This window comes from Marmota marmota, unplaced genomic scaffold (assembly GCF_001458135.2).
Source record: "Marmota marmota marmota unplaced genomic scaffold, marMar, whole genome shotgun sequence".
In the NCBI taxonomy this organism is placed as follows: Eukaryota; Metazoa; Chordata; class Mammalia; order Rodentia; family Sciuridae; genus Marmota; species Marmota marmota.
The window spans coordinates 22,048,911-22,070,809 of NW_026000196.1; the positions used below are offsets into that span (position 1 = coordinate 22,048,911).

At 45.2% G+C, this 21,899-nt stretch overlaps 1 protein-coding gene across 1 annotated transcript in view; it reads left to right on the top strand.

The window, feature by feature from the left end:
- Window positions 1–7,221: 7,221 nt before the first annotated feature.
- The window catches only part of Acss1 (acyl-CoA synthetase short chain family member 1), a 69,288-nt gene continuing 54,610 nt past the window's right edge, over window positions 7,222–21,899 (top strand). Inside the window, exons 1-3 of the mRNA XM_048790151.1 lie at window positions 7,222–7,227; window positions 9,095–9,473; window positions 21,686–21,782. Coding sequence (XP_048646108.1) covers window positions 7,222–7,227; window positions 9,095–9,473; window positions 21,686–21,782 — 482 coding nt within the window. The remainder of the gene's footprint in view (window positions 7,228–9,094; window positions 9,474–21,685; window positions 21,783–21,899) is intronic.

The window sequence follows — 21,899 nt, forward strand, 5'->3', positions numbered from 1 at the left end:
GGGAGGCCCACACGGAAGTTCCTGAGGCCACAGGAAGAGATGGTGATGGCAGTTTCAGTTGCCTTTGCCTCTGGGGGCAGGGCTCATATCTACCCAAACACCCAAAAGCTGTTCTCTGGTTTCTTTCCCTTGGTCTTGTGCCTTTTTTGTGTGTGTGCTGGGGATTGAACCCAGGGGTGTTTTACTGCTGAGCTTTATCCCAGTCCTTTTGTTATTTTGAGACAGGGTCTCACCAAGGTGCTAAGGGTGACTTTAAATTGCCCAGGCTGGCCTGGAACTTGAGATCCTCCTGTCTCTGTCTCCTGAATTGCTGGGATTTCAGGCATGCTACACCACACCGGATTGCCATTGTGCCTCTTATTGTAAAGGAGCCAAGAAACCAGGGTGATTATTGCAAAACAAGCCTCCAAGCCATATCTGCTTGAAAGTTAAAACAGTTTGTCTGGCTCCAAGACCACCTGAGCAACAAGGTGGGGTATCAGTGAGCACAGGACCTTTCTTAGAGTGAATGGGCTGGTACCGGCTGCTGGACAATGCACCCATGGTACAAAATCACAAGGGCCTTAATTGAGAGCAGGTTGTGTTGCTACCACAGTTGCTGGTAGCAGGCCTGCCCTGGCCCCTGGGGACTCAACCCCCAGTTCTTTGTTATGCATGTCAATGTGGCCAGCTCACAAGGCCGTGAGGTGGGCTTGCGGTTCCCTGTTTATCTGCCTGGAGCATATGTGTCTCTCGGGAACATCTTGACCTGTTCGAGCCTCCTGATAGGGGACGGTGACCTGATGGTAACCCAAGGACGCAGTTATTACTCGTCCCTCCTCACTTTTGAGTGATTTCCCGCAGCTGTTAAAAAGATATATAAGGGGAACAAATTTGGCAATAAAGCGCTCACATGCTCCCTCCTGGATGAAGAACCTTGGTGTCCTGTGTATTTTTAACCCCGCCGTCCCTCGCCGGACTCGGCTCCGTTAGCCAGACGCGGCACACAGTGAAGGATTCACTCAGAGAGGCAGCTCAAGTGTCCAGGGTAAGGGTGCAGCTTCTTTTATTTATTTATTTTAACACTTATGGAGAGCTGGAGTGGGTTAGTAAGAGTAACCAAGGGTCTGGGGTATAGTTCAGTGGTAGAATGCATGCTAAGCATGGGCAATGCCCTAGATTCAATTCCTAGACCTACAAAAAAAGTACGAGGGTTTGGTGTTGATGGAATTTGGTTAGCATATTTTTAAAGCCAACTCCACCATGGAGTCTGACTGCTCTGCATCCTGCAGTGCCCTCAGAATATCACAGAATAAAACTGCATGACAGGGTGTCCATAGCTTCAGGAAAGATACTTGGTGGTTACTAGAGTTGGTCCTGGTTTTCACTTCCTGTCTCTTCCTAGTCTTAATGGTAAACCTCTCTGTCCTGTGTATGGCTGTGGCTTGACTGCAGAGTAGAGGGTGACTTCTGCTCACCCACAGGGATAGGAGTATAGCGTTGTTCGGTGAGACCCTGGGCATGTTGCAGCTGTGCTGGGCCCTGACCATTGAAATGGATGTTCATGCAGATTCCCCACCTTTCATGGTTTTGCCTTGCATTCCAGTTATTTGAACTGGTGTCTGCTCTACCCTCACCCCAAACTTCCTACAGATTGTGACATGGTTCAGTGCAGGGACTGGAGCCAGTCCATCCTTGTTCCACTGAAGGACCTCAGCTCTGGGTGGTGTGCACTGGGTGGCCTCTCAGATATCCTGTGTCATTGGAAAGAAATGTGCAGCATGGAGGAAGTGAGGGATGAAAAGGACTCGAGGAGATGTGGGAAAGAAGAGTGGGGATGGAGCTTTTCAGTTCCTTTGGAGGCCATTGACCTCACAGTGACTGGATTTGGTGGCTCCACCCCAGGCCTTGCTGGAATCTCCAGGGGATCTCCTCAACCAAGGCTGTTTCTTAGGTTAAAGAAAATTTCAGGAGGCCAAGGTTTTGGACTGGGCTCCCTGCCACTGGGTCCCAGTGGACTAGACTCAAAGTAAAAATGGAATCACTCAGGCTAAAATTTGAGACACCAAACTGAAACTAAGCTCTTTATCTGACCTTTCAAGAAATCAACATTAAAGAAATAATAGCCAAATCTCCCCAAAACAGGACAGTCTCAGTTGGCCTGATAATGAATTTCTCTCCACCTTAATCTTAAAGTCCCCAATGAGCATCCTAATGTGAACAAGTTATTTCTCTATTGCTCGGTCTCCCTATCCTCACCTTTCAAGGAAAATAACTTTGAAATAACCAAACTGTTTTTTGTTTGTTTGCTTGTTGTTCTTTGTTTTCATTCTCTTTGGCCTTTTTCTGTCTATAAAACCAAACTCCTCTGCTCCATCCATTAGAACACTTAATCTATGTTATAGGATGCAGTATTACCTGATTCTAGAATTGAAAATAAAGCCAATGTAGATTTTTAAATTTTTTTATTGTTTTTTTTAGTTATACATGACAGTAGAATGTATTTTGACATATCATATACACATGGAATATAACTTCCCATTCTTGTTGTTGTACATGATGTGGAGTTACACTGGTCATGTATTCATATATGAACATAGGAAAGTTACGTCTGATTCATTCTACTGTCTTTCCCATTCCCATCCCCACTCCCTTCCCCCTACTACCCCCTGTCCAATCGGTAAAAACTGCCCCCCTACCTATTGTGAGTCAGCACCCACATGTCACAGAGAACATCCAAACTTCGTTTTTTGGGGGAGTGGCTTATTTTACATAGCATGAGTCTCCAGTTCTATCCATTTACTTGCAAATGCCATCATTTCATTCTTCTTTATGGCTGAGTAATATTCCATGTGTATAGGTACAACATTTTCTTTATCCATTCATCTGCTGAAGGGCACCTAGGTTGGTTCCATAGTTCAGCTATTTTGAATGTTGAGCTGCTATAAACATTAATGTGGCTGTGTCACTATAGACACTAATTTTAAATTTGGATACATGCTGAGGAGTGGGATAACTGGGTTAAATGTTGGTTCCAATCCAAGTTTTCTGAGGAATATCCACGGTGCTTTCCAGAGTGGTTGCACCAATATGCAGTCCTACCAGCAATGTATGAGCATAACTTTTCCCCCACATCCTTGCCAACATTGTTACTTGTATTCTTGATAATTGCCACTCTGACTGGAGTGAGATGAAATCTCAGTGTAGTTTTGATTTGCATTTCTTTAATTGCTAGAGATGTTGAATATTTTTTCATATATTTGTTGACCAGCCGTATTTCTTCTTCCAGGAAGTGTCTGTTTAGTTCCTTTGTCCATTTATTGATTGGATTATTTGGGTTTTTCTTTTTTGGTGTTAAGTTTTTTTTTTTTTTTTTTTAGTTCTTTATATATCCTGGAGATTAATGCTCTATTTGAGGTGCAGGTGGCAAAGATTTTCTTCCATTCTGTAGGCTCTCTCTTCATGTCAATTGAGATTTTTAAGTTGCTGTAATTTTGTCATTTGACACCTGGGAGCATTGAGTGCTCCAACTTGCCCAGTATTGTGAGTAGTAGGAGCTAGCAGGGCAAATAGCAAAGGGGTCTTGGTTGACTGTACCCCAAAGCTGTTCAACCAGTAAGCTCTGGTGGCTGAGAGCTATGACTCCTCCACTAACCAGCTGCCTGATCTCGGTGCACTTCTATCCTCTCTGAGCTCATTGTTTCACCAGTAGAATGAGGACCACAGCATCCATCTCTGGGGTTGTGAGGGTCAGGAATCGTCTCTGATTTAAAAATCAGTACTAAGGGGGCTGGGGTTGTGGCTTAGTGGTAGAGCATGTATAATGCACTGGGTTCAATCCCTGGCACCACATAAAAACAAATGAAATAAAGGCATCATGTCTATCTAATATATATATATATATATATTTTTTAATCAGTCCTGAGGTTGAAGACAAGCCCCAGATTCCCACAGAAACCTCCCCAAGCTCATGCTACTTCTGCAGCCTGTGCTTTTGGCTGTCCACAAGGGCCTGTCAGTGTACAGGTATCCCACTAAAGTTCAATCTAGGAGTTTCTTGGAGGAGAAAAATATCATCTATGCTGCCTAGATGGCCTTCTACTCTCCCATCCTTCCTTCCTATTTTTTTTTCCACTACTGGAGATTGAACCCAGGGGTACTTCACCACTGAATCACATCTCCAACCCATTTTATTTTATTTTTTAGTTGTAAGTAGATACAATACCTTTATTTTATTTATTTATATGTAGTGCTGAGGATCAAACCCAGTGCCTCACATGTGCTAGGCGAGTGCCCTATCACTGACCCAGCCCTCATTTCTTTTTTTTATGTTGAGTCAGGGTCTTGCTAAGTTGCTGAGGCTTGCCTTGAACTTGCAATCTTTCTGCCTTGGCCTCTGGAGCTGCTGGGATTACAGGCATGTGACACTATGCCAGGCCACTGTTGAGGGCCCCAGGAAGACAGCTGTGCAGACACAAGATCTGATGGGGCTCACCTTTCTTCTAGTTCTCAGAGAGTTGGTTATTAGCTGCCATCTGTGAGGCAGCAGGGGTGACCTTGGCCTTAGACTGTGACAGTCATAAGGAAGGTCCCCACATGGACACTGGTGTAAATTGGACAGCAGGAAAGTGCAAATTTGCACCATCTGGTTACTTCTGAAATGCTTTATGTACACATAATCACTTCTCTTTATCCAACCTGAATAGGAAACAGAAACTACACGTTTCTTTATTCTGTTTTGGTTTTGGTCTGGGGATTTAACCCAGGGGTGCTCTACCACTAAGCTACATACCCAGTCCTTTTTATTTTTCAATTTGAAACAGAATCTTGCTAAGTTGCAAGAGTCTCACCAAGAGGCCGTAGCTGGCGTTGAATTTGAGATTCTCCTGTCTCAGTCTCCAGGGTACCTGGGATTACAGGTGTGTGCTACCACAACCAGCCATATTTATTTTAAAAAGGAGTTAGGAGCTGGGGCTATAGCTCAGTGGTGAAGCACGTGCTTAGCCTGTGCGAAGTCCTGTGTTCCATTCCCAGCACTGGGGTCTAGGGGTGGGGGCAGTTTATTTGATGTACTTTATCCCTGTAGAAGTATAGGAAGTTAGAAAGTGAAGGTGACAGAGGGAGTTATCACTCATGCACCCCCATGGCTATGATTAAGGTGTTTTCTGTTTCATCTTTCTCATTTATTCAACAACAATCTACTGAGATTTTACTACATGCCAGGATGATTCTAAGTTCTGGAAACACAGCAAGATGACTGGTATTTCTTCTCCCCAAGAGCTCCCTTCTACTAAGAGAAGAGAAAAAATAAACAAAGAACTAATACACACACACATACACACACACACACTACAGAAAAAAAAAATAAAGTCAGTAGTTAGGACTCAGGCATGAAGAATTGAAGATATGAATCCATGAAGAAAAAAGAGAAGATTTCCTGGATAAGGAATGTTTGAGGAGACCTGAAGTAACTTGGGAGAATGGTCTTTGTAGACATCTAGGGCCGAGCATTCTAGGCAGAAGGGAGAGCACATGCAAAGGTCCCGAGGTGGGAGCATGGCTTGTGGTTGGAGGACAGAAGGAGGCCAGTGTAGCTGGAATTCAACTAAGCCAGGAGACAGAAGAAAGAGAATCCTGAAGGGGATGAGGCTGGATCTGATAGGACAGCAGTTTCCAAACTTGAATGTGCACACAGATCTCCTGGGAATATGTTAAAATGCAGGTTGTGATGCAAGTCTGTACTGGAGTGTGGCAGTGTGCATTTCTAAAATGTGGCCAGGTAATTGTTATGCTCCTGTGGACCACTCTGTGCTTTGTAGAGAGGTTGCAGCTTTGTGTGCCAGGATAAGGATGTGACCTTTCCTCTGAGGGAACTGAGAAGTCTTTAAATTATTGTTCTGAGCTGCAAAGCAATTTCATCTGACCTGTGTGTGTGTGTGTGTGTGTGTGTGTGTGTTTTGTTGTGATGGAACCCAGGGTCCAGTGCATGATAGGCAAGTGCTCTGCCTCTGAGCTACATCCCCAGAACTTGACCTTTGTTTTCAAGAAATTGCACTGACTGTTGGTTAGGCTCCAGAGAGCAAGGGTAGAAGCCATTGGAAGCCCACTGAAAAACTGGGGTGCAGGGAGGTGCAGGGAAGAGCACAGCAGTGTGTGGTTTGGATAGGAGAGAGGAAGGGTGATGGAGGAAGGGGCCAGATGCTGAAGATATTTTGCAGGTGATCACAAGGATTTGCTGACTGTGCATGGTGTGTGAGAGGGAGGAATCTAGGGTGACCAAGGTGTACTCTGAACAATAAGAAAAATACGTTTTCCACTCTCTGACTTGGAAGATAAAGTATTCGAAGGAAGAATCCTCAAATATTAATGGAACATTTGGATACGGGTCTGACATTTGGAGGAAAGATCCTAGCTATAGCTATCAACTTGAGAGTCAGTGAACATAGAGCTGGCTGCTGTCTCCTAGGGGGTGATCATGGAGTTTGGCGGGGGGGTTTGAAGACGAAGCCCAGGAACATCCCAACACTTCGAGGTCAAGGAGATGAAAAGTAACCAATAAAGGGAACTGAGAAAAAGGCCAATGAGTAAGAGAAGACCCATGAATTTTTGGTCCCAGTAGTATCAGCTATCTGTGACTGAGAAACAAAGCCCCACTATTGCCATTTAGTGGCCTAAACAATATTTTACTACTTCTCATACTATGAATTGACTGGGAGGTTCGTTTTTATCACACTGATGCTATAGTATCCAAGATGGATTCGTTTGTGTCTGGAAAATTAGTGGTCCTGGTTGTGGGCTAAGGCAGCTCTATTCTCTCTGTGAAGTCTCTGCCTCCAGAAGATGAGATCACCTTCCCCACTGCATGGTAACTGGGTGACAGCAGCTGGGGCTGCTGGGCCTCTCAGGACCTAGGCCCAGAACTGTCAGAGCATCACTTCTGTTTGCCAGGTCCTATTGGTCAAAGCATTGAGGCTAGCCCAGTCTCAGGGCAAGAAACCAGGCTACATTTTTTTTTTGTAGGGGCTACTGGGGATCAAACCCAGGGCCTCTCACATGCTAAGCATGTGCTTTTTCTCTACAACTGAGTTACACCGCACCCCAAGCTCCTTGATTTGCTGGAGCAGCAAGTTATCCTGTGTACACAAGGGAAAGAAAGACCACATGCTATGTTATATTTCCTCTATTCATAATTTTATATATTTGATTAAAACCAATAATTTAGGAAAAGTGGTATAACTCGAGATGCTGGTAGTTAATTTTCTTCTTCCACTAGGCAACCATATGCTTTTGTGTGTGTGTGTGTGTGTGTGTGTGTATTAGGGGTTGAACCCTGGGCTGCTCTACCACTAAACTACATCTCCAGCTGTTTGCCCTTTTTAACTTTTTTATTTTGAGACAGTCTTGCTAAGTTGCTGAGGATGGTCTCAAAGTGGTGATCCTCCTCCCTCAGCCTACTGAGTTCCTGGGATTACAGGCATGCATCACAGCACTTGGCTCAACCATGTGCTTTTTTAGTAAATCCTTTTATTTGTTTGGGCTGTTTCCTTATGTGGTCCACTACAGGACTAACAATCAGAGGGGAATGGTAGCACTAGATAACTTTAAAATTTTTCTGCATGTTTTTGTTTTGTTTTTTGTTGTCTTAAGGCCTGCAGTTTCTGGCCACGTTTTTTGTTTGCTTTTGTTTGTCTGTTTGTTTGAGACAGGGTCTCCCTATGTTGTCTAGACTTGTCTGGAATCAACTGATCCTCTCACCACAGCCTCCAGAGTAGCTAGAGTAGCTGGGATTACTAGCGTGGGCCACAGAACCCAGCTTAGATAACTCTTAAACTAAGTAGAAAATGCAGGTCAAGTGCTTGGCACAGTGCAGGGCACATGTTGTGCTAGCTACTGTAACTGCCTTATAAATCTCTATTCTCTGGCAGGAAGCAACATTCTGCACAGGGTTGGTGGCTGAGCTGGAAGAAGACCCTCTGAAGGCAGACTCTCTTCCTCTGAAGCTATCACAACTAACCAGAAGAAATTCTTTCCAGCACAAAGAACTCAACAAACCGGTTTAAAAAATCCCGTTTCTCCATGTTTACCTTCTTTATTATGTGTTTACTTCTTGACTGTTGAAATATTTAAGGACCTTGTAGAGACAAATTCCTTTCTATCATTCTTCCTTCTTCGTTCCTACACAACAAAAACACCACCGGCTCTATTGAGCTTACTTTGCGTCATGCTGACCACTGCTAGACATTTAACAGACATTTTTTAGTTTATTCTTTACCACAACCTCCGGGAAAGAGGCGTTACTCCGGTTTTCCAGAAAAGGAAAATGAAGCAGAGAAGTTAAGGAACTTGCCCAAGGTCACAGAACTAAAAATGACAGGGTTTCAACCCAGGCCACAGATGCTAGAGAATTCAGAGAAAATCCCCATCACCCCAGTCAGCTGAGGTTAGCAGGAGCATGCACTTGTTTCTCAGTTACACTTTTCCCCTGGGCAGGAAGTGACCCCATCAGAACTGATGCCGGCAGATAGTGACTTGAACACTGGGCCCTCAGACCATGGACTCAGGCATTCTCTCTCTGGCTTGAGGGTTCCTGCCAACTCATTCAGCTCATTACCCCAGGGCGCTTATGTGTGCATGGGGTAGCAAGGGATACAAGCCAGCACCGCCTGGTTGTGTTCATTTTCAGGGGCGCAAAGAGCGATTGAAACTTTGGCTTCAGCTTGCAGAGATGCTGAACGGACCAAACTTTGGTCCTTAGACTCACCTGTGCGGTTCGATCGCTCCATTCACCAGTCTCTTACATTCCATGCCGGCTCATTCCCACCCCAGAAGGCTCCCTGCGCCCCAGTCCCTGAGCCTGCTCTCCCGTGGCACTTGCCCCCGCTACTATTGCCGGCTTGGGGAGGCTGTCTAGGCTTAAACAGAAACCAAAACAGCCGGACGCCCAGAAGCCTTGGGGAGGGAGGGCAGACCAGTGGGGCGCAGAACTAACTCGTTTGGGTCCCGGAGCCAGCTCGGCTCCGCACTCCCTTCTAGTGCCCCTTGCTCAGGCTGCTCCCCTCTTCCTTTTCAGAGCGGGAGAAAACGGGTGGCGACCCCGGCAGGCTCAAGTTAACAGCTTCTGACCGGCGAGGAGTGGGTGGGGGCCGGAGGGCGGAGCAGGGGCGGAGCTCGCGGAAACTCCAAGTGGAGCCCCGACTCTTCTCATCCGCCTTGGGGCGTCGGGCGAGATGGCGACGCGCAGTGTGGGCCGCGGCGTCGGGCGGCTGCTGGGCAGCCTTTGCNCCACCTCTCGGGGGGCGCCCCCGCCGTAGCCGCAGCGCAGCGGGGTTCGTATCTCGCTCTGAGCGCTCAGGCTGCCCAGGAGCCGGCTGCCTTTTGGGGGTCGCTGGCGCGAGATATGCTAGTGTGGGACACCCCCTACCACACTGTCTGGGACTGCGACTTCAGCAGTGGCAAGATCGGCTGGTTCCTGGGAGGCCAGTTAAATGTATCTGGTGAGTGGCCTACGGGGGACTCTGGACGCCCCCGACTCACGAGTCCCGGGGATACTCAAGGAACCTCAGAAGGCAGCAGCTGTTCCTGGGCCAGGCGAATCGCAGCTGGCGTCTCGGCTGCCTTAGAGCAATCCCCTTCTCTAGTATTCCCCTCCACTCATTCAACCCTAAGGCATGTCACCCCGGTCCCGCATCCCTCCAGGTCCTAGGGAATGCAACCCCCTCCTGGCCAGCTGCAAGCCGGGAATCCACAAGTTCGGCTCCAGGCACTGCCTATGGAGTCTCGGCCCCACGTCAGCTTGGCCTTGTCCCAGGGAAGCTTCTCAACCGACCATCTCCTGAGTTTAATTACCGAGTTCCACAGTGTCTCAGAGCGCAAGCCTATGGGGAGCATCGGACAACAAACTGGGCCAGGCTTGGGTGCAGAGTGCTTTGCTCAAGGAACCAGGACTTCCCGGCTCCTGTACCTGGGCGGGAGGGGAAAATGGAAAGCGTGTAATGGTTGTCACCTATGACTGCCGTGCCTGGGGACAGACCCTGCTGCGTAAACAGTCGTGGCGAATGGCCTGGGGAAGAGAAACACTGACACCCTTACAACCCCCACTCAGCGTCTGGAATCCGTTATCTCCTTACTCAGGGGTTTGTGGGCAGGAAGTTCTCTCTCACCCCTCCCCTCTCCCCAAGACCTGCCCCTCAAAGGCACAAACCCAGATTTGGAACCGGTGGGACTCCAATCCCAGAAACTAGCTCCAGCAGACTGCTAATCCTCTGATTTCTGCTGAGCTGGAATCCAACTGTTCTGCTAAGATTTGGGGGTGAGGGAGGTATATGTGGCACTCTCACCCCAGTATAAGGCACTGAGGAGGTAGAAAGAGAAGGTCCTGGAACTGTAGGCCTGGCTGGACACATAGGGTGGGCCTCAGATGAAGGGCTGCTGTCCTGCAGGATGGGGATAATGGGTGTGGTGGGTCTGCCAGATGTTAAGAAAAGGACAACAGATCATGCCCTGGTCAAGGCCCAGCTTGGAGGTGGGATCCTGTCTCTTCAGCGTCATCATCCCAGTTATTCTACTCCTCTGAGCCTCAGTCTCTCATTTGGTTGTTGGTGTTTTGTATTCTTTCTTTCTCTCTTTTCTTTTTTCCTTGGAACTGGGGATTGGATCCAGGAGTGCTTTACAACTGAGCTACATCCCCAGTGCATTTAAAAACAAAAATATTTTTTCCCCCAAAACAGAATTTCACTAAGTTGCTGAGGCTGACTTCAAATTTGCAATCTTCCTGCCTCAGGATCCCAAGTTACTGGGATTACAGGTGTGGACCATTATGCAAGTCTCTGTCTCCTCATTTGTAAAAATAATGCTCACTTTTTAGACTGACTGTGAGGACAGAATGCTCACAGGTATGGAACAGACTCTTTGCTTATTGGTGATCGATGAGCAGTAGCAATTTCAATATAGCATGAGAGAGCATGAAATTATAGGTAGTGTCTATTTTTCAAGCAAACAAAAAAGAACTTTGGGCTAGCATTTTCCCTCACATTTCATGTTGTGCTACAGGCTTAATCAAGATGAGTCACTTACTAGATAAGTGTTTTCTTTAAAACTGACTCAGCAGCAAATGTCCTTGAACTAATGGAGGTGTGTGTGTGTGGGGTGGTGGTGGTGGTGGTGGTGGTGGTGAGAAATCCTTAGGTTTGCAGAGTTGATGGAATGTGCCCTTGAAGAGTTGATAAAGCAACATGCAGAAGCAAGAGGGCAGAAAGTATGCAGTTCCTTTATAGACTGCCTCTGGACTCTGGAGGCCAAGGCTACTGGGAACATCTATGGTTGGCTCCTGCACAGTTGCAACTGGTAAGACAGCGGATAGACCTCATTGGGCTGACCCAGGATTCTATGAGCTAGGGTCAGGCATAGTCAGCAAGAAATTCTGAATCTTTTTTCTTTCATTTATTTCTCCTGAATAAAGGCTTGATAGCTCATATTCTGCTCCACTCATTCAACTCTAAGCCATGTCACCCCAGTCCCACATCCCTCCCGGTCCCAGGGACTGCAACCCCCTCCTGGCCAGCTTCAAGCCAGGAATCCACAAGTCTGGCTTCAGACACTGCCTGTGGAGTCTCAGCCCCAGACATTGACCTTCAGAAAACTGTCTTGTAGAAAAGCATCTATTCTGTAGCTTTCTCATCTCAAATGGGCATTCCTAGCCACTCATCAGTCAGCCACTTCCTTGTTCATTGCAGACCAGTGTCTGTGGACCAGAGTGGTAAGAATAAGAAAAAGAACAAGCCAGGCTGTGGCTTCACTAGGAGCTACCTAGAAATTTGTGGAAGGGATGCTTTGACCTAGTATCTATCTCTCTCTCTCTCTCTCTCTCTCTCTCTTTCTCTCTGTGTGTGTGTGTGTGTGTGTGTGTGTTAAAACCAGCAGGATGACTTGTTTGCCAAAATCATCCCTCTTGAAACTTGTGTTACTCCTTCAGAAATATCTAGATCTAGACCAGCAGTTCTCAAAGCATGGTCCCAACTGGCAGTATTTCCTTACCTGGGAACTTTTTGGACATGCAAATTCTGGGGCCCATCCTAGACTTCCAGAATCATGAACCCTAGGAATAGGGACCTTTCATCTAGAATTAACAAACCTTCCATGCATAAGGATGTGCACCCAGGTCTAAGAATCACTGACATATATTCTCCAAACAGAGGAAGATGAAAGGCCTTCTAAAATAGGCAGAATTGGGATACACATGCTGGAAATAACCCTACTAAAGAAACAAACAAACAATGGCATGTGGGTGTTACAGTACACTTTAGAGGTTCCAGGTGGGTCTTTTGAGTCACACCTAGGTTGGAATCTTTGGGTTCTCTTTACTATACTTTGCTTTTTTCCTCATCTATAAAATAAGGATTGATTGTAAGCGGATTCTATTCCAGTTACCATTTTTGCATACCAAGCCTCCCCCAAGTTTAGTGGCACAAAGACAACTACCTTTTTATTATGCTCACATATCCTGTGGGTCAGAATTCTAGAAATAGCCTGTGAGGATGACTTGCTTCTCTCTCATACTTGGGGGAGCATCTGCTTGCTTCTCACTCCTGAGTGTGAGGCTGGTTGGTACTATTGTGAGAATATGGTTTGTCCCCTCAAAACTCCCCACTGTGAGGTTAAGATGGAAACAATCTAACCATAGTATTCAGAGGTGGGATTTTGGAATGTGATTAGGATTAGATAAGGTCATCATGGTGGAGCCTTCATGATTAAATCCTGGTCACTTTATAAGAAGAGGACAGAGATATAGCAGACACACAGACAAAGTCTCTGTATCCTGCCATGTAACACCTTTGTACCACCTTGGGACTCTGTCAACAAGAAGGACATTACCAGATGTTCTTCAAGGCAAGCTCTTTAACCTCTAGAATTGTGAACTGAATAAACCTCTTCTTTGTTAAATTATTCTGCTGTGATATTTCATTATAGTCACAGAAAATGTACTAATACAGTTTAAATGACTTGAATCACAGGTTGGGCTCCACTGGTAAACTACACACAGCTTCTCATACCCAAAAATTACACAGAATTTCTCACGGCCTGATGTCTAGGCCCAGGTAATGTCCTGTGGCCTGAAGTCCAAGAGATCAATGCAAAAATTGTTAGGCTGATAAGCCTATTTGACCTGGGAGGGTTACCTGTTTGCCCAAGTTTCCTTATTGATGAGGTTTATCAGCACTCACCTCCTAGGGCTCTTGTTAGGATTAGATAAGACTTATAAAGCACTCAGCACTGTTTTTAATGTATTACAGCCCCAATTACTGACCAGTGTTAATTATTAATGAAACATTTGGGGAGACTGTGTCCTTGAATTTGGCCTTCAGCAGCTGCTAAGAACTGTGTTCCATCTGCACTGGACCATGTGTGTTTGTATCTGATCATCCCAGGATGGGTGAGAAGCTGACTTTGGAAAACACACAGGCACCCAAATTGCTCCCAAAGCATCCCAGTACCCTGCCCATTCAATGCTTTGATAGCCAGGTGGGATGAGGATGTCACTGCCCCCAGAGCAGCTAGGTAGATTCTCCACTCCCTTCAGTGACTTGTCTCCTTTGCCTTTATGTAGGTCTGCTTTGCAGAAGGTTCTTTGGAAAAATAAATTCTATAAAGGGATTCTTTCCCACCTTTGAAATTTGGTTCTGTTTTTTATAGGGTGCACAGGTGTTTTTGCTCTGTGTCATGTAAACTGAATAAGTCAGGAAGTTGCAAATGAAGAGTCGCAGCATAATGATGTGTGTGTGGCTTTCAAAACACACAACTTGGCTTTAATTTCTAAACCCTAAAATTTGAGTCTGATTTATTTTAAAAAATGGGTGTATTTGTACTTAAGCAAGAATGTAAATAAACTATTTTTAACCAAACATTGATCTCCCCGCTATCCCCCTGGGGTGCCGGGGATCAAACCTAGGGTTTCACAGGTGTCAGGCCAATGCTCTACCACTAAGCTGCATCCCCAGCCCAAACAGTGAGAGGTTTTTTGTTTTCTTTTCTTTTTTTCAGTGTGTGTATGATGCTATGGATGAAACCCAGGACCTCACATGTTGGGCAAGTGCTGTACCACTGAGCTATACCCCCAGTCCTCTTGGATGATTTTTGGAACATGAATTATAGGAACAGAAATCATTTTACTGCCACTTTCTCTTCTATTACATACCTCCTTCAATAATCCAGAAGACAGATACATTGATGATGGCAAGATACTACATAGTTACACAGTTGTGCTTCATTTTTCTCTCAGTGATTAAAATAACTTGTGTAAGGTTTTTTTTTTTTTTTTTTTTAAACTCTAAATGAAAATGTAACTCCAATTTTAGGAGGCGTATCCTCTGGAAGAATCTGAATTCTTCCCAGTTGTCAGAGGCATGACTTACTTTAAATAGCAGATGCTCATGGAAAGTTGGCAAATACAATTTTTGTGACTGATGTAATACCCCAATATATGCCAAGGAGGTTTGCTATTTAAAGAAAACCATTGTGAATCCTTTTGTGAATTTTAACTTCCTAGTTTCTTTTGATTAAAATTAACTTTTTGTGTGTGTGTGGTACTAAAGACTAACCGAGGGGTGTTCTACTACTGAGCTAGATTCCCCAGCCCTTTTTATTTTATTTATTTTTTTATTTTTTAAAATATTTTTTTTAGTTGTAGTTGGACACAATACCTTTTTATTTTATTTATTTATTTTTACGTGGTGCTGAGGATTGAATCCAGCGCCTCACACGTGCTAGGTAAGCACTCTACTGCTGAGCCACAACCACAGCCCTGGCAGCCCTTTTTATTTATATATACTTTTTTTATTTTGAGACAGGGTCTTGCTAAATTTCTGAGGCTGACTTCAAACTTGCCATCCTCCTGCTTCAGCCTCCTGAGTAGCTGGGATTACAGGAGTGCACCACTGTGCATGCTTAAAATTATTTTTTTGTGTGCTGGGTCCACTTCAAATTGGGGTGTGTATGTGCAAGGGATATATTTAAACAACTAACCAGAGTTTTTGGGCTGAGGGTGTAGCTCAGTGGTAGAGTGCTTACCTAGTGTATGTGAGAGGCCCTGGGTTTGGTCCTCAGCACTACAAGGAAAAAAAATAGAGTTCTTGAAAATTCCTACATTAGTATGTTTCATTTTCATACTGGAAATGATAACACTCTTGTAATTCTTTTTGGTTAGTGAAACTAAAAACCCATGACCCACAAACAGGTATTAGCTTAACTGCCGGGAGGCTGTGTTGGGCCTGGGGTTGGGCCTGTGCTCCAGTGAACTTGAGCCCGCACTCTGCTCCCAGGGGCCTCATCTCCTCCTCAGGACATCAACATGAAGTGGTTGGTGGTCCCATTATCCAGGTGTGGCAAAAGGCTCTAATTTATACAGTAGTCGAGTAATTTAGAAAATAGCCCATCCCACAGACCTGAATTCTAAATCAAGAGATGGATCATAAATCAATTGTCAAAAGACAAAATCAACAATTTAGTTTAACAATCCTGATTGGTTTTTTTGCTTTTGTCTTTGTCTTTTTTTTTTTTCTGACTCTAGAATTGGGCAATACTTCTATTTTGTAAAACAGATCCAGTGTTCCAATGGGCCAAGTTTAGAAGAGGTTGGTTTTATAGATAGTGAAGGGTTGAAAAAAGTAGTAAAAACTATTTTGGACATTTCAAAGTTATTTTCCTTTTGTAAGGCAAGAGCAGGGAGACAGAACAATAGAAAAATAACTGACGGGTTTGCATCAGTTTGTTTCAGGTTACACTGGGGTGTGTGTATGTAAGGATTAAGGCAGAGGGAACTTTATTACCATGCCAATTGAAACAGGCCTATTGGGGAAGTTTGGCTGTTACCCCACTAGTCCTAATTTTTCTTAAGGGCAGATAAACAGCCTAGTTTCAGCTTGGTGACCTTGAACTTTAACAGGAGTGACTCCATTTTAATTTTTAGCCTGATCTATGTAGGAATTTAATCCAAAACAACGGCCTTCTGTCATTTTTATTCAACATAGTAAACGAACAAGTCCATACTGTGGTAACTTGCTCAAGGGGTTTTATTTATTTTTCTTTCTTTCTTTCTTGCAGTTGTTAGAGGAAGAATGGTGCTCATGATAAAGGAATCTGAGGGTCCCTGTCCTCAGAGACTTTTTGATTCCTATGGGAGGCTGGTTCAGCATTGTGTCCCAGAATGGAGACCACTGAACAGAATGAGGAATTAATAAGTATTGTGGCCAGTTTTCTGCTGGAAGGAAAGACTTTTGTGTGTTGAGAAATTTGGAAAAGGCTTGAAGTAGGTGGGGCTGTGTCTTAGATTGCACTAGGCCTTTCCCCACTCTTCTTGGAAACACTTGGAAATTGATTTTTTTTGTCCCATTGCCCAGTTCTTTGAATTGAGTTTTTTTTTTTTTTTAAACTGGTGTGTGTGTGGGGGTGTGTGTGTGTTTATTTAAATGTAGGATTTTCATCCACCCTTCCCAATTTCCTTCCCTCCATATTTCCTTTCTTCCTTCCCTCTTTCCCTTTCTCCTCCCTCCTCTTTTCTTCTCTCCTCTCTTCTCTTTCCTTTATTCCTTCTGTCTCTGTCTCCCCCCACACTTCCTTCTTTCTTTTTCTTCTTGGATTTGAGGCACTAGCAGAAACCATAAGTAAGAGCCAACGTGCCCATAGCATTTTAGGGCCCCTGTCCCCCAGGTAACACACTGTGGTGGCTGTGAGCAAAGATGAGTTATTCTGTTTGTTTCTCGTGAGAACACTCTGACAACCTCTGGCCCCATAACAGAAAACTCTCAAATGACGCCTAATTCCTACAGTCCCACCCAGAGTCATTAAACCACCATATGGATCAGAAAACTGAGATTTAGCTTAAATAACAAGAACATTGTTAGTGGTTAGTGAGCATTTGGCCAGGGCTTGGACTTGAGACCAAGAATTTTTAGCTATGGCATCAGACTGCCAGCTGGGCATGGCCAGATGTCATACAAGACAGGCATGATTAATATTCTCCTTCCAAAAGGAAAAAACAAAACAAAACAACAACAAAACCTCCCCCTAACCCATGGAATCTAAAATCTACATATAAGATAGATGTGCTTTCATATATAAATAAAAAAATTTTACATAAAAAAAGATAGATGTGGATGTAGACACATGAACATCTGTCGTTGTGTGGCGCTGAGACAAAGGGGGCAGCATGAGAATCATCTAGTTAAAATGGAAATAGGGGCTAGAATGAGGCTCAGCTACTTGTGTGCTTATAATCCCACTAGGGGATTCTGACACCACTCAAGGTTGAGTAGCACCAATTTTGGCTAAAAATAAGATCTTTTATTTGAGGGACAAAGCCACAAAGATAAGAACTATGTTTCCTCTTCTGGTGCCAGCTAGACCCCAGTGTCCTCTTCTAGCTCAAGGACTTGAATGGTCCATGTGTTCATCATCCAGAGTTTTGGTGTATGCTTAGCTGTATGCTCTGGGCTAGGCTGTCCATATACAAATGGACAGGACATCTGGCCCCTGCCCAAAGTGGCACAGCAAGGAGTAAACATCTCAAGCAATTAGAGGAAGGCATGGGTCCAAGGGCAGAAAGATGTGCAAAGAGAAGCTGAGACAGGAAGCATGAGTTGGAAGGTGTGGGGCAGCATCAGGCAGGGGACATACCCAGACCCTGGGGCAGGAGGAGTTCCCTGAACTCTGCATGGCCAGCAAGGGAACATATCTTTCTAAGCCTCTGTAGCCACCAGTCAAGTGCCCTCTGTGTTGTGGAGGAGGCACCTAGGGAACACTGCACTTGGGGATGCATTCTGACCTGCCTGGATTTCTGCCATCCAACCAGTCCCTGGGAAGAGATGGACACGCAGCTGATCTCAGTGGCCACCTGGCTGTACTCTAGTGCTTTCTATTGGTGGCAGGCTTTCCTCCTCCACCTTTCTTAGCTCTGACTTCCTGTTTGGCATAAAACAGGTGTAATCTCTCTCTGGGGAAGAGCAATGTGCCAACATTGTGGCTGTCATGAGAGGATGGGATGCGGTGAGATGAACCCCAGTGAAGTGTAAAGTGTGGTTTGAGCCCTTCCTGCAGCTTTCTGGTTGGGAGTTTAGGCAGGTCACTGGACTACTAGGGAGTCTCTGAGGCTGTTTCTTGATCTGCATCTGGCTAGGTTGCATCTTCAGGGTTATAAAGGGTCAAAGTTTGTCCGAATAGAACTTCTCAGATGAGAACCTGGACACACAGCTCCTGGGAACTTCTCAGCAGATCTGAGTGGTTGAAGGATTTGCATATATCACCAACACCCAGGTGATGGCTGGAGAGGCCCAGGGCTAAAGAGAGCCCAGGTCTAATGTGAGTAGCATGCTCCCTGCCAACCTGCCTTTTGGGTACATAGCTTTCATCCAGTCCAATTCTGATTCTCCTCCAGAACTTTCTGCAGCACCAATCCTGAGCTAAGCCTTCCTAGCTTGTCATGACCTGCCCAGAGTTACATCCAGGGCCAGGTAGTTGGGGAAAAGGTCTTGTACCAAAGGATGGCCTCTCTTCTGATTGCTCAGAAGCCAGAAATCCACAGTTTTAGTGTGAAAAGTTTCGATTTATCGAATGCATGTCCCCCCCCCCCCCCCCNTTTGCCATAATTTTCCTTTACAACAAGCTGCCTAAATTGTGTGTCCTTTGTTCACATATCTTCCCACCCCTCACCTCATCAGGTCTTCTGCTATGATCACTATCCTAGAGGTGGCTTCAGACTTCCCTGGTCTAATCATCTAGCAAGTCTTCATTGGGTGCCTTTGTGTCCAGCAGGACAGGATAGGTTATGTGTAATAACAATCAATCCCCAAATTCCCGGTAGAGTGGTCACTTTTGACTGAATAGTCAAGGAGGTTCTCCCTGAAGGAGGTAGAAAGCTCACCATGGAAGTCATTTAAGCTGAAGTCCAATGACAAGGGGAATAATTTGCCTGGGGAACAGAAAAAAAGTACAAGTAGCTGGAATCTTGGGGTGAGGGGGACACTGGAGGAGTATTCAGAGAAACAGCACATTTGTAAGCTGGACATAGTTGGCCAATATTTGCCAAACCAGTTTGTTCATTTTTTCCCTAACAGCCTTGTTTTTCTCACACCTACCTGAACTAGCCTTTACTTTTCTAGATTATTCTAAGCCTCACCTGTATGTTAAAATCACACCCTATTCACATCTCTTCTTTCCTCCACCACAGACAGGGCTCACCTTTCTCTCTGTTGCATAAAGCTGTTCTTGGCTCCCTGTTGGGGCCATCACAAGGTGACTGTAGAGAGCGCGGTAGCGAGATAGACTCTGAAGCTAATCTGTCTGCATTAAAGCCAGTTCTCCTACTGTGTGACCTTGGCCGACCACTTAACTTCTCTACCAGCTTCCTTTCCCATTTGTAATGGGACACTGGTAGTTCTCACTCCTGGCCTACGGAGGGCGCTGTTCATGTGGAGGCTCTTGCTATTACTCTTTCAGTCTGGGGTTGCTCTTCCATGGGTTTGCCTTGTTTGGGTAAATTCAGCTCCGTTGTTCTGTTTGGACGAATGTTACCATACCTGCCATAGCCTGCCTTATGTTTTGGTTACTTGCGTGTTTTCTTATGTTTGTAACTGTTAACCTGCACCCGTGGGGTTGAATATCTGTCCTTGCATTCCCTTCTGTACTCAGCATCGTGTCTTGATCAGAATTGGTGGCCAGGACGCTGGTTGAATTAAACCACCTCAGGCTTTATGTACCTCTCCCTTCTGTGCTCCTAAAAGACCCCCCATCCAGAAAAACACTTGGGGAAAGTGGCTTACAATGAGTGGGATAGGAATTCTAGTGTTTTAAAAATTGCATACCATGTCATGCTGACACACAGACACCCTGTGGTCTTCTTGATGTTATCTGTGGTCTCTGGGTCTGGGGGCTCCAGGGCTAATGCTGAAAATAACGTCAGAAAGCTTTGTGATAGTTTCCCAGGCACAGTGGTACACACCTATAATTCCAGCTACTCGGGAGGCTGAAGCAGGAGGATCATAAGTTTGAAGTCAGCCTCTGCAATTCAGTGAGGCTCTGTCTCAAAATAAAAAATAAAAAGGGCGGGGGATGTAGCTCAGTGGTAAAGCACCCTGGGTTTAGTCTCCAGTACTATAAAAACAAACAAACAAAAAACTAACAAATAAATAAAGAAACTCTTGAATGTGGTGTGTGTGTGTGTGTGTGTGTGTGTGTATGTGTTGATAACTTTACTAAACAGAGTGTAGCCTGGCTTTGCTGTGTACACATGGCATCTGAAGAAACGTGTGCACACACACTATATCTATTGATTGTACAACTCCAGATTTGCCACTAAAACCCTTTTTGTCTTTTGTCTCCCTCTCTCTACCTACCCATCCTCCCACTCTTTTTTTTTTTTTTACGTCATGGGAATTGAATCCAGGGGTGCTCAACCATTGAGCTATATCTCAAGCCCTTTTTATTTTTAATTTTGGAATAGGGTTTTGCTAAGTTGCTGAGGCTGGCCTTGAACTTGTGATTCTCCTGCCTTAGCCTCCCAACTAATTGGGATTCCAAGTGTGAGTCACTGCACCTGGCTTCACTAACCCCTTCTTAGTTCAACCTCTTGCTTTACCTCTCTTTTAGTTTTTGGGCATATCTTCTCTTCTTTTTTCTAGTACTTTAAAGAAATTTCCTGTATCAATTAGTAGTACTATTAATTTCCCCCCGTATCTACATTTATTAAGATTTTTGAGGTACAAATTACATAAGGGACACTGAGGTGACCCTGAAAGACCAGGTGGACTTGCAACCACTGACCACTGATCTCCTCCTCCCCCAAAATCTATTCAGAGTACTCATTTCCTCCAATTACTTGGGTACCTTTGTTAGGAAAGTGAGTAAGGAGGAATTGGCTTTGAGGGTTGGTTGCAAGGGTCTGTTTAAGTAATTGGTCTGAGTTAAGGTCACCTTTGAAATCAAATGAACAGTAAACAGGATGTCAGCAAATGAACAGATCATACTAATCATCAGGTTTACAGTAAACCAGTGGCACTGACCTTCCATTTTTTTTTTTACAGGCAAGTCATGTGATCTGAGCTTTGATAATAGAGGGGGAAGGGAGCAGAACTTTCTGGAAAACCAGATGGCATTTTCCCATCATTGAGTCACTTTTTGGAACAGAGGCTGGTTTATAGGGTGTCAGGTGGATACCTGAGAGAAGATTTGGATCCCTGCGCTGGCTGGCACCTTTACCTTGTACAAGGAAGCTTGCTCCACGAGCTGTGTATTCTTTCCTGCAGCTCAGGCTGCAGTGCCCAGTGCAGGCTACACCTAAAACCACCCAGGGAGCTTTGAAAACCATGAGGTCCAGCCTGGGGCCTCACTGGGTAGGGAGACCAGGGAAGGTCCAGGTGATGGCAACTGGTAGCCAGGGTTGGGAACCACTGGTGTCTGTGGTCCCAGTAATAGTTTGAGAATAAGGAATATTTGTAGGAGGTCACCTTTCACCTTTGGGATAATGTTTACAGGGTGGTACCTCCATTTTTGCAGCTCTGACAATCACCCTTTCCTTGCAGGGAGGTAGAAAGCTCACCATGGATGAGGGCAGGGTCTCTCTCCGCACAAGTAGAGCAAGCCACAGCAAAGTAGATCCCTGCCCCCCTCTTCTCTCTAAAAACATGAAGAATTAATGTCTGTACAACCTGTTTTTGTACAGTCAACTGCTTGGATCAGCATGTTCAGAAGTCCCCCGAGAGTGTGGCTTTGATCTGGGAGCGAGATGAGCCTGGAACTGAAGTGAGGATCACCTACAGGTACTGTCTATCCCTTCTCAGGTCTCCACACCCAGCAGGGTTACCGGAGTTTCCCTGTCTGTTGGCATGGATCAATGACAGTCATGACTGCCAGCACCAAACACCCATGCGGTTCCA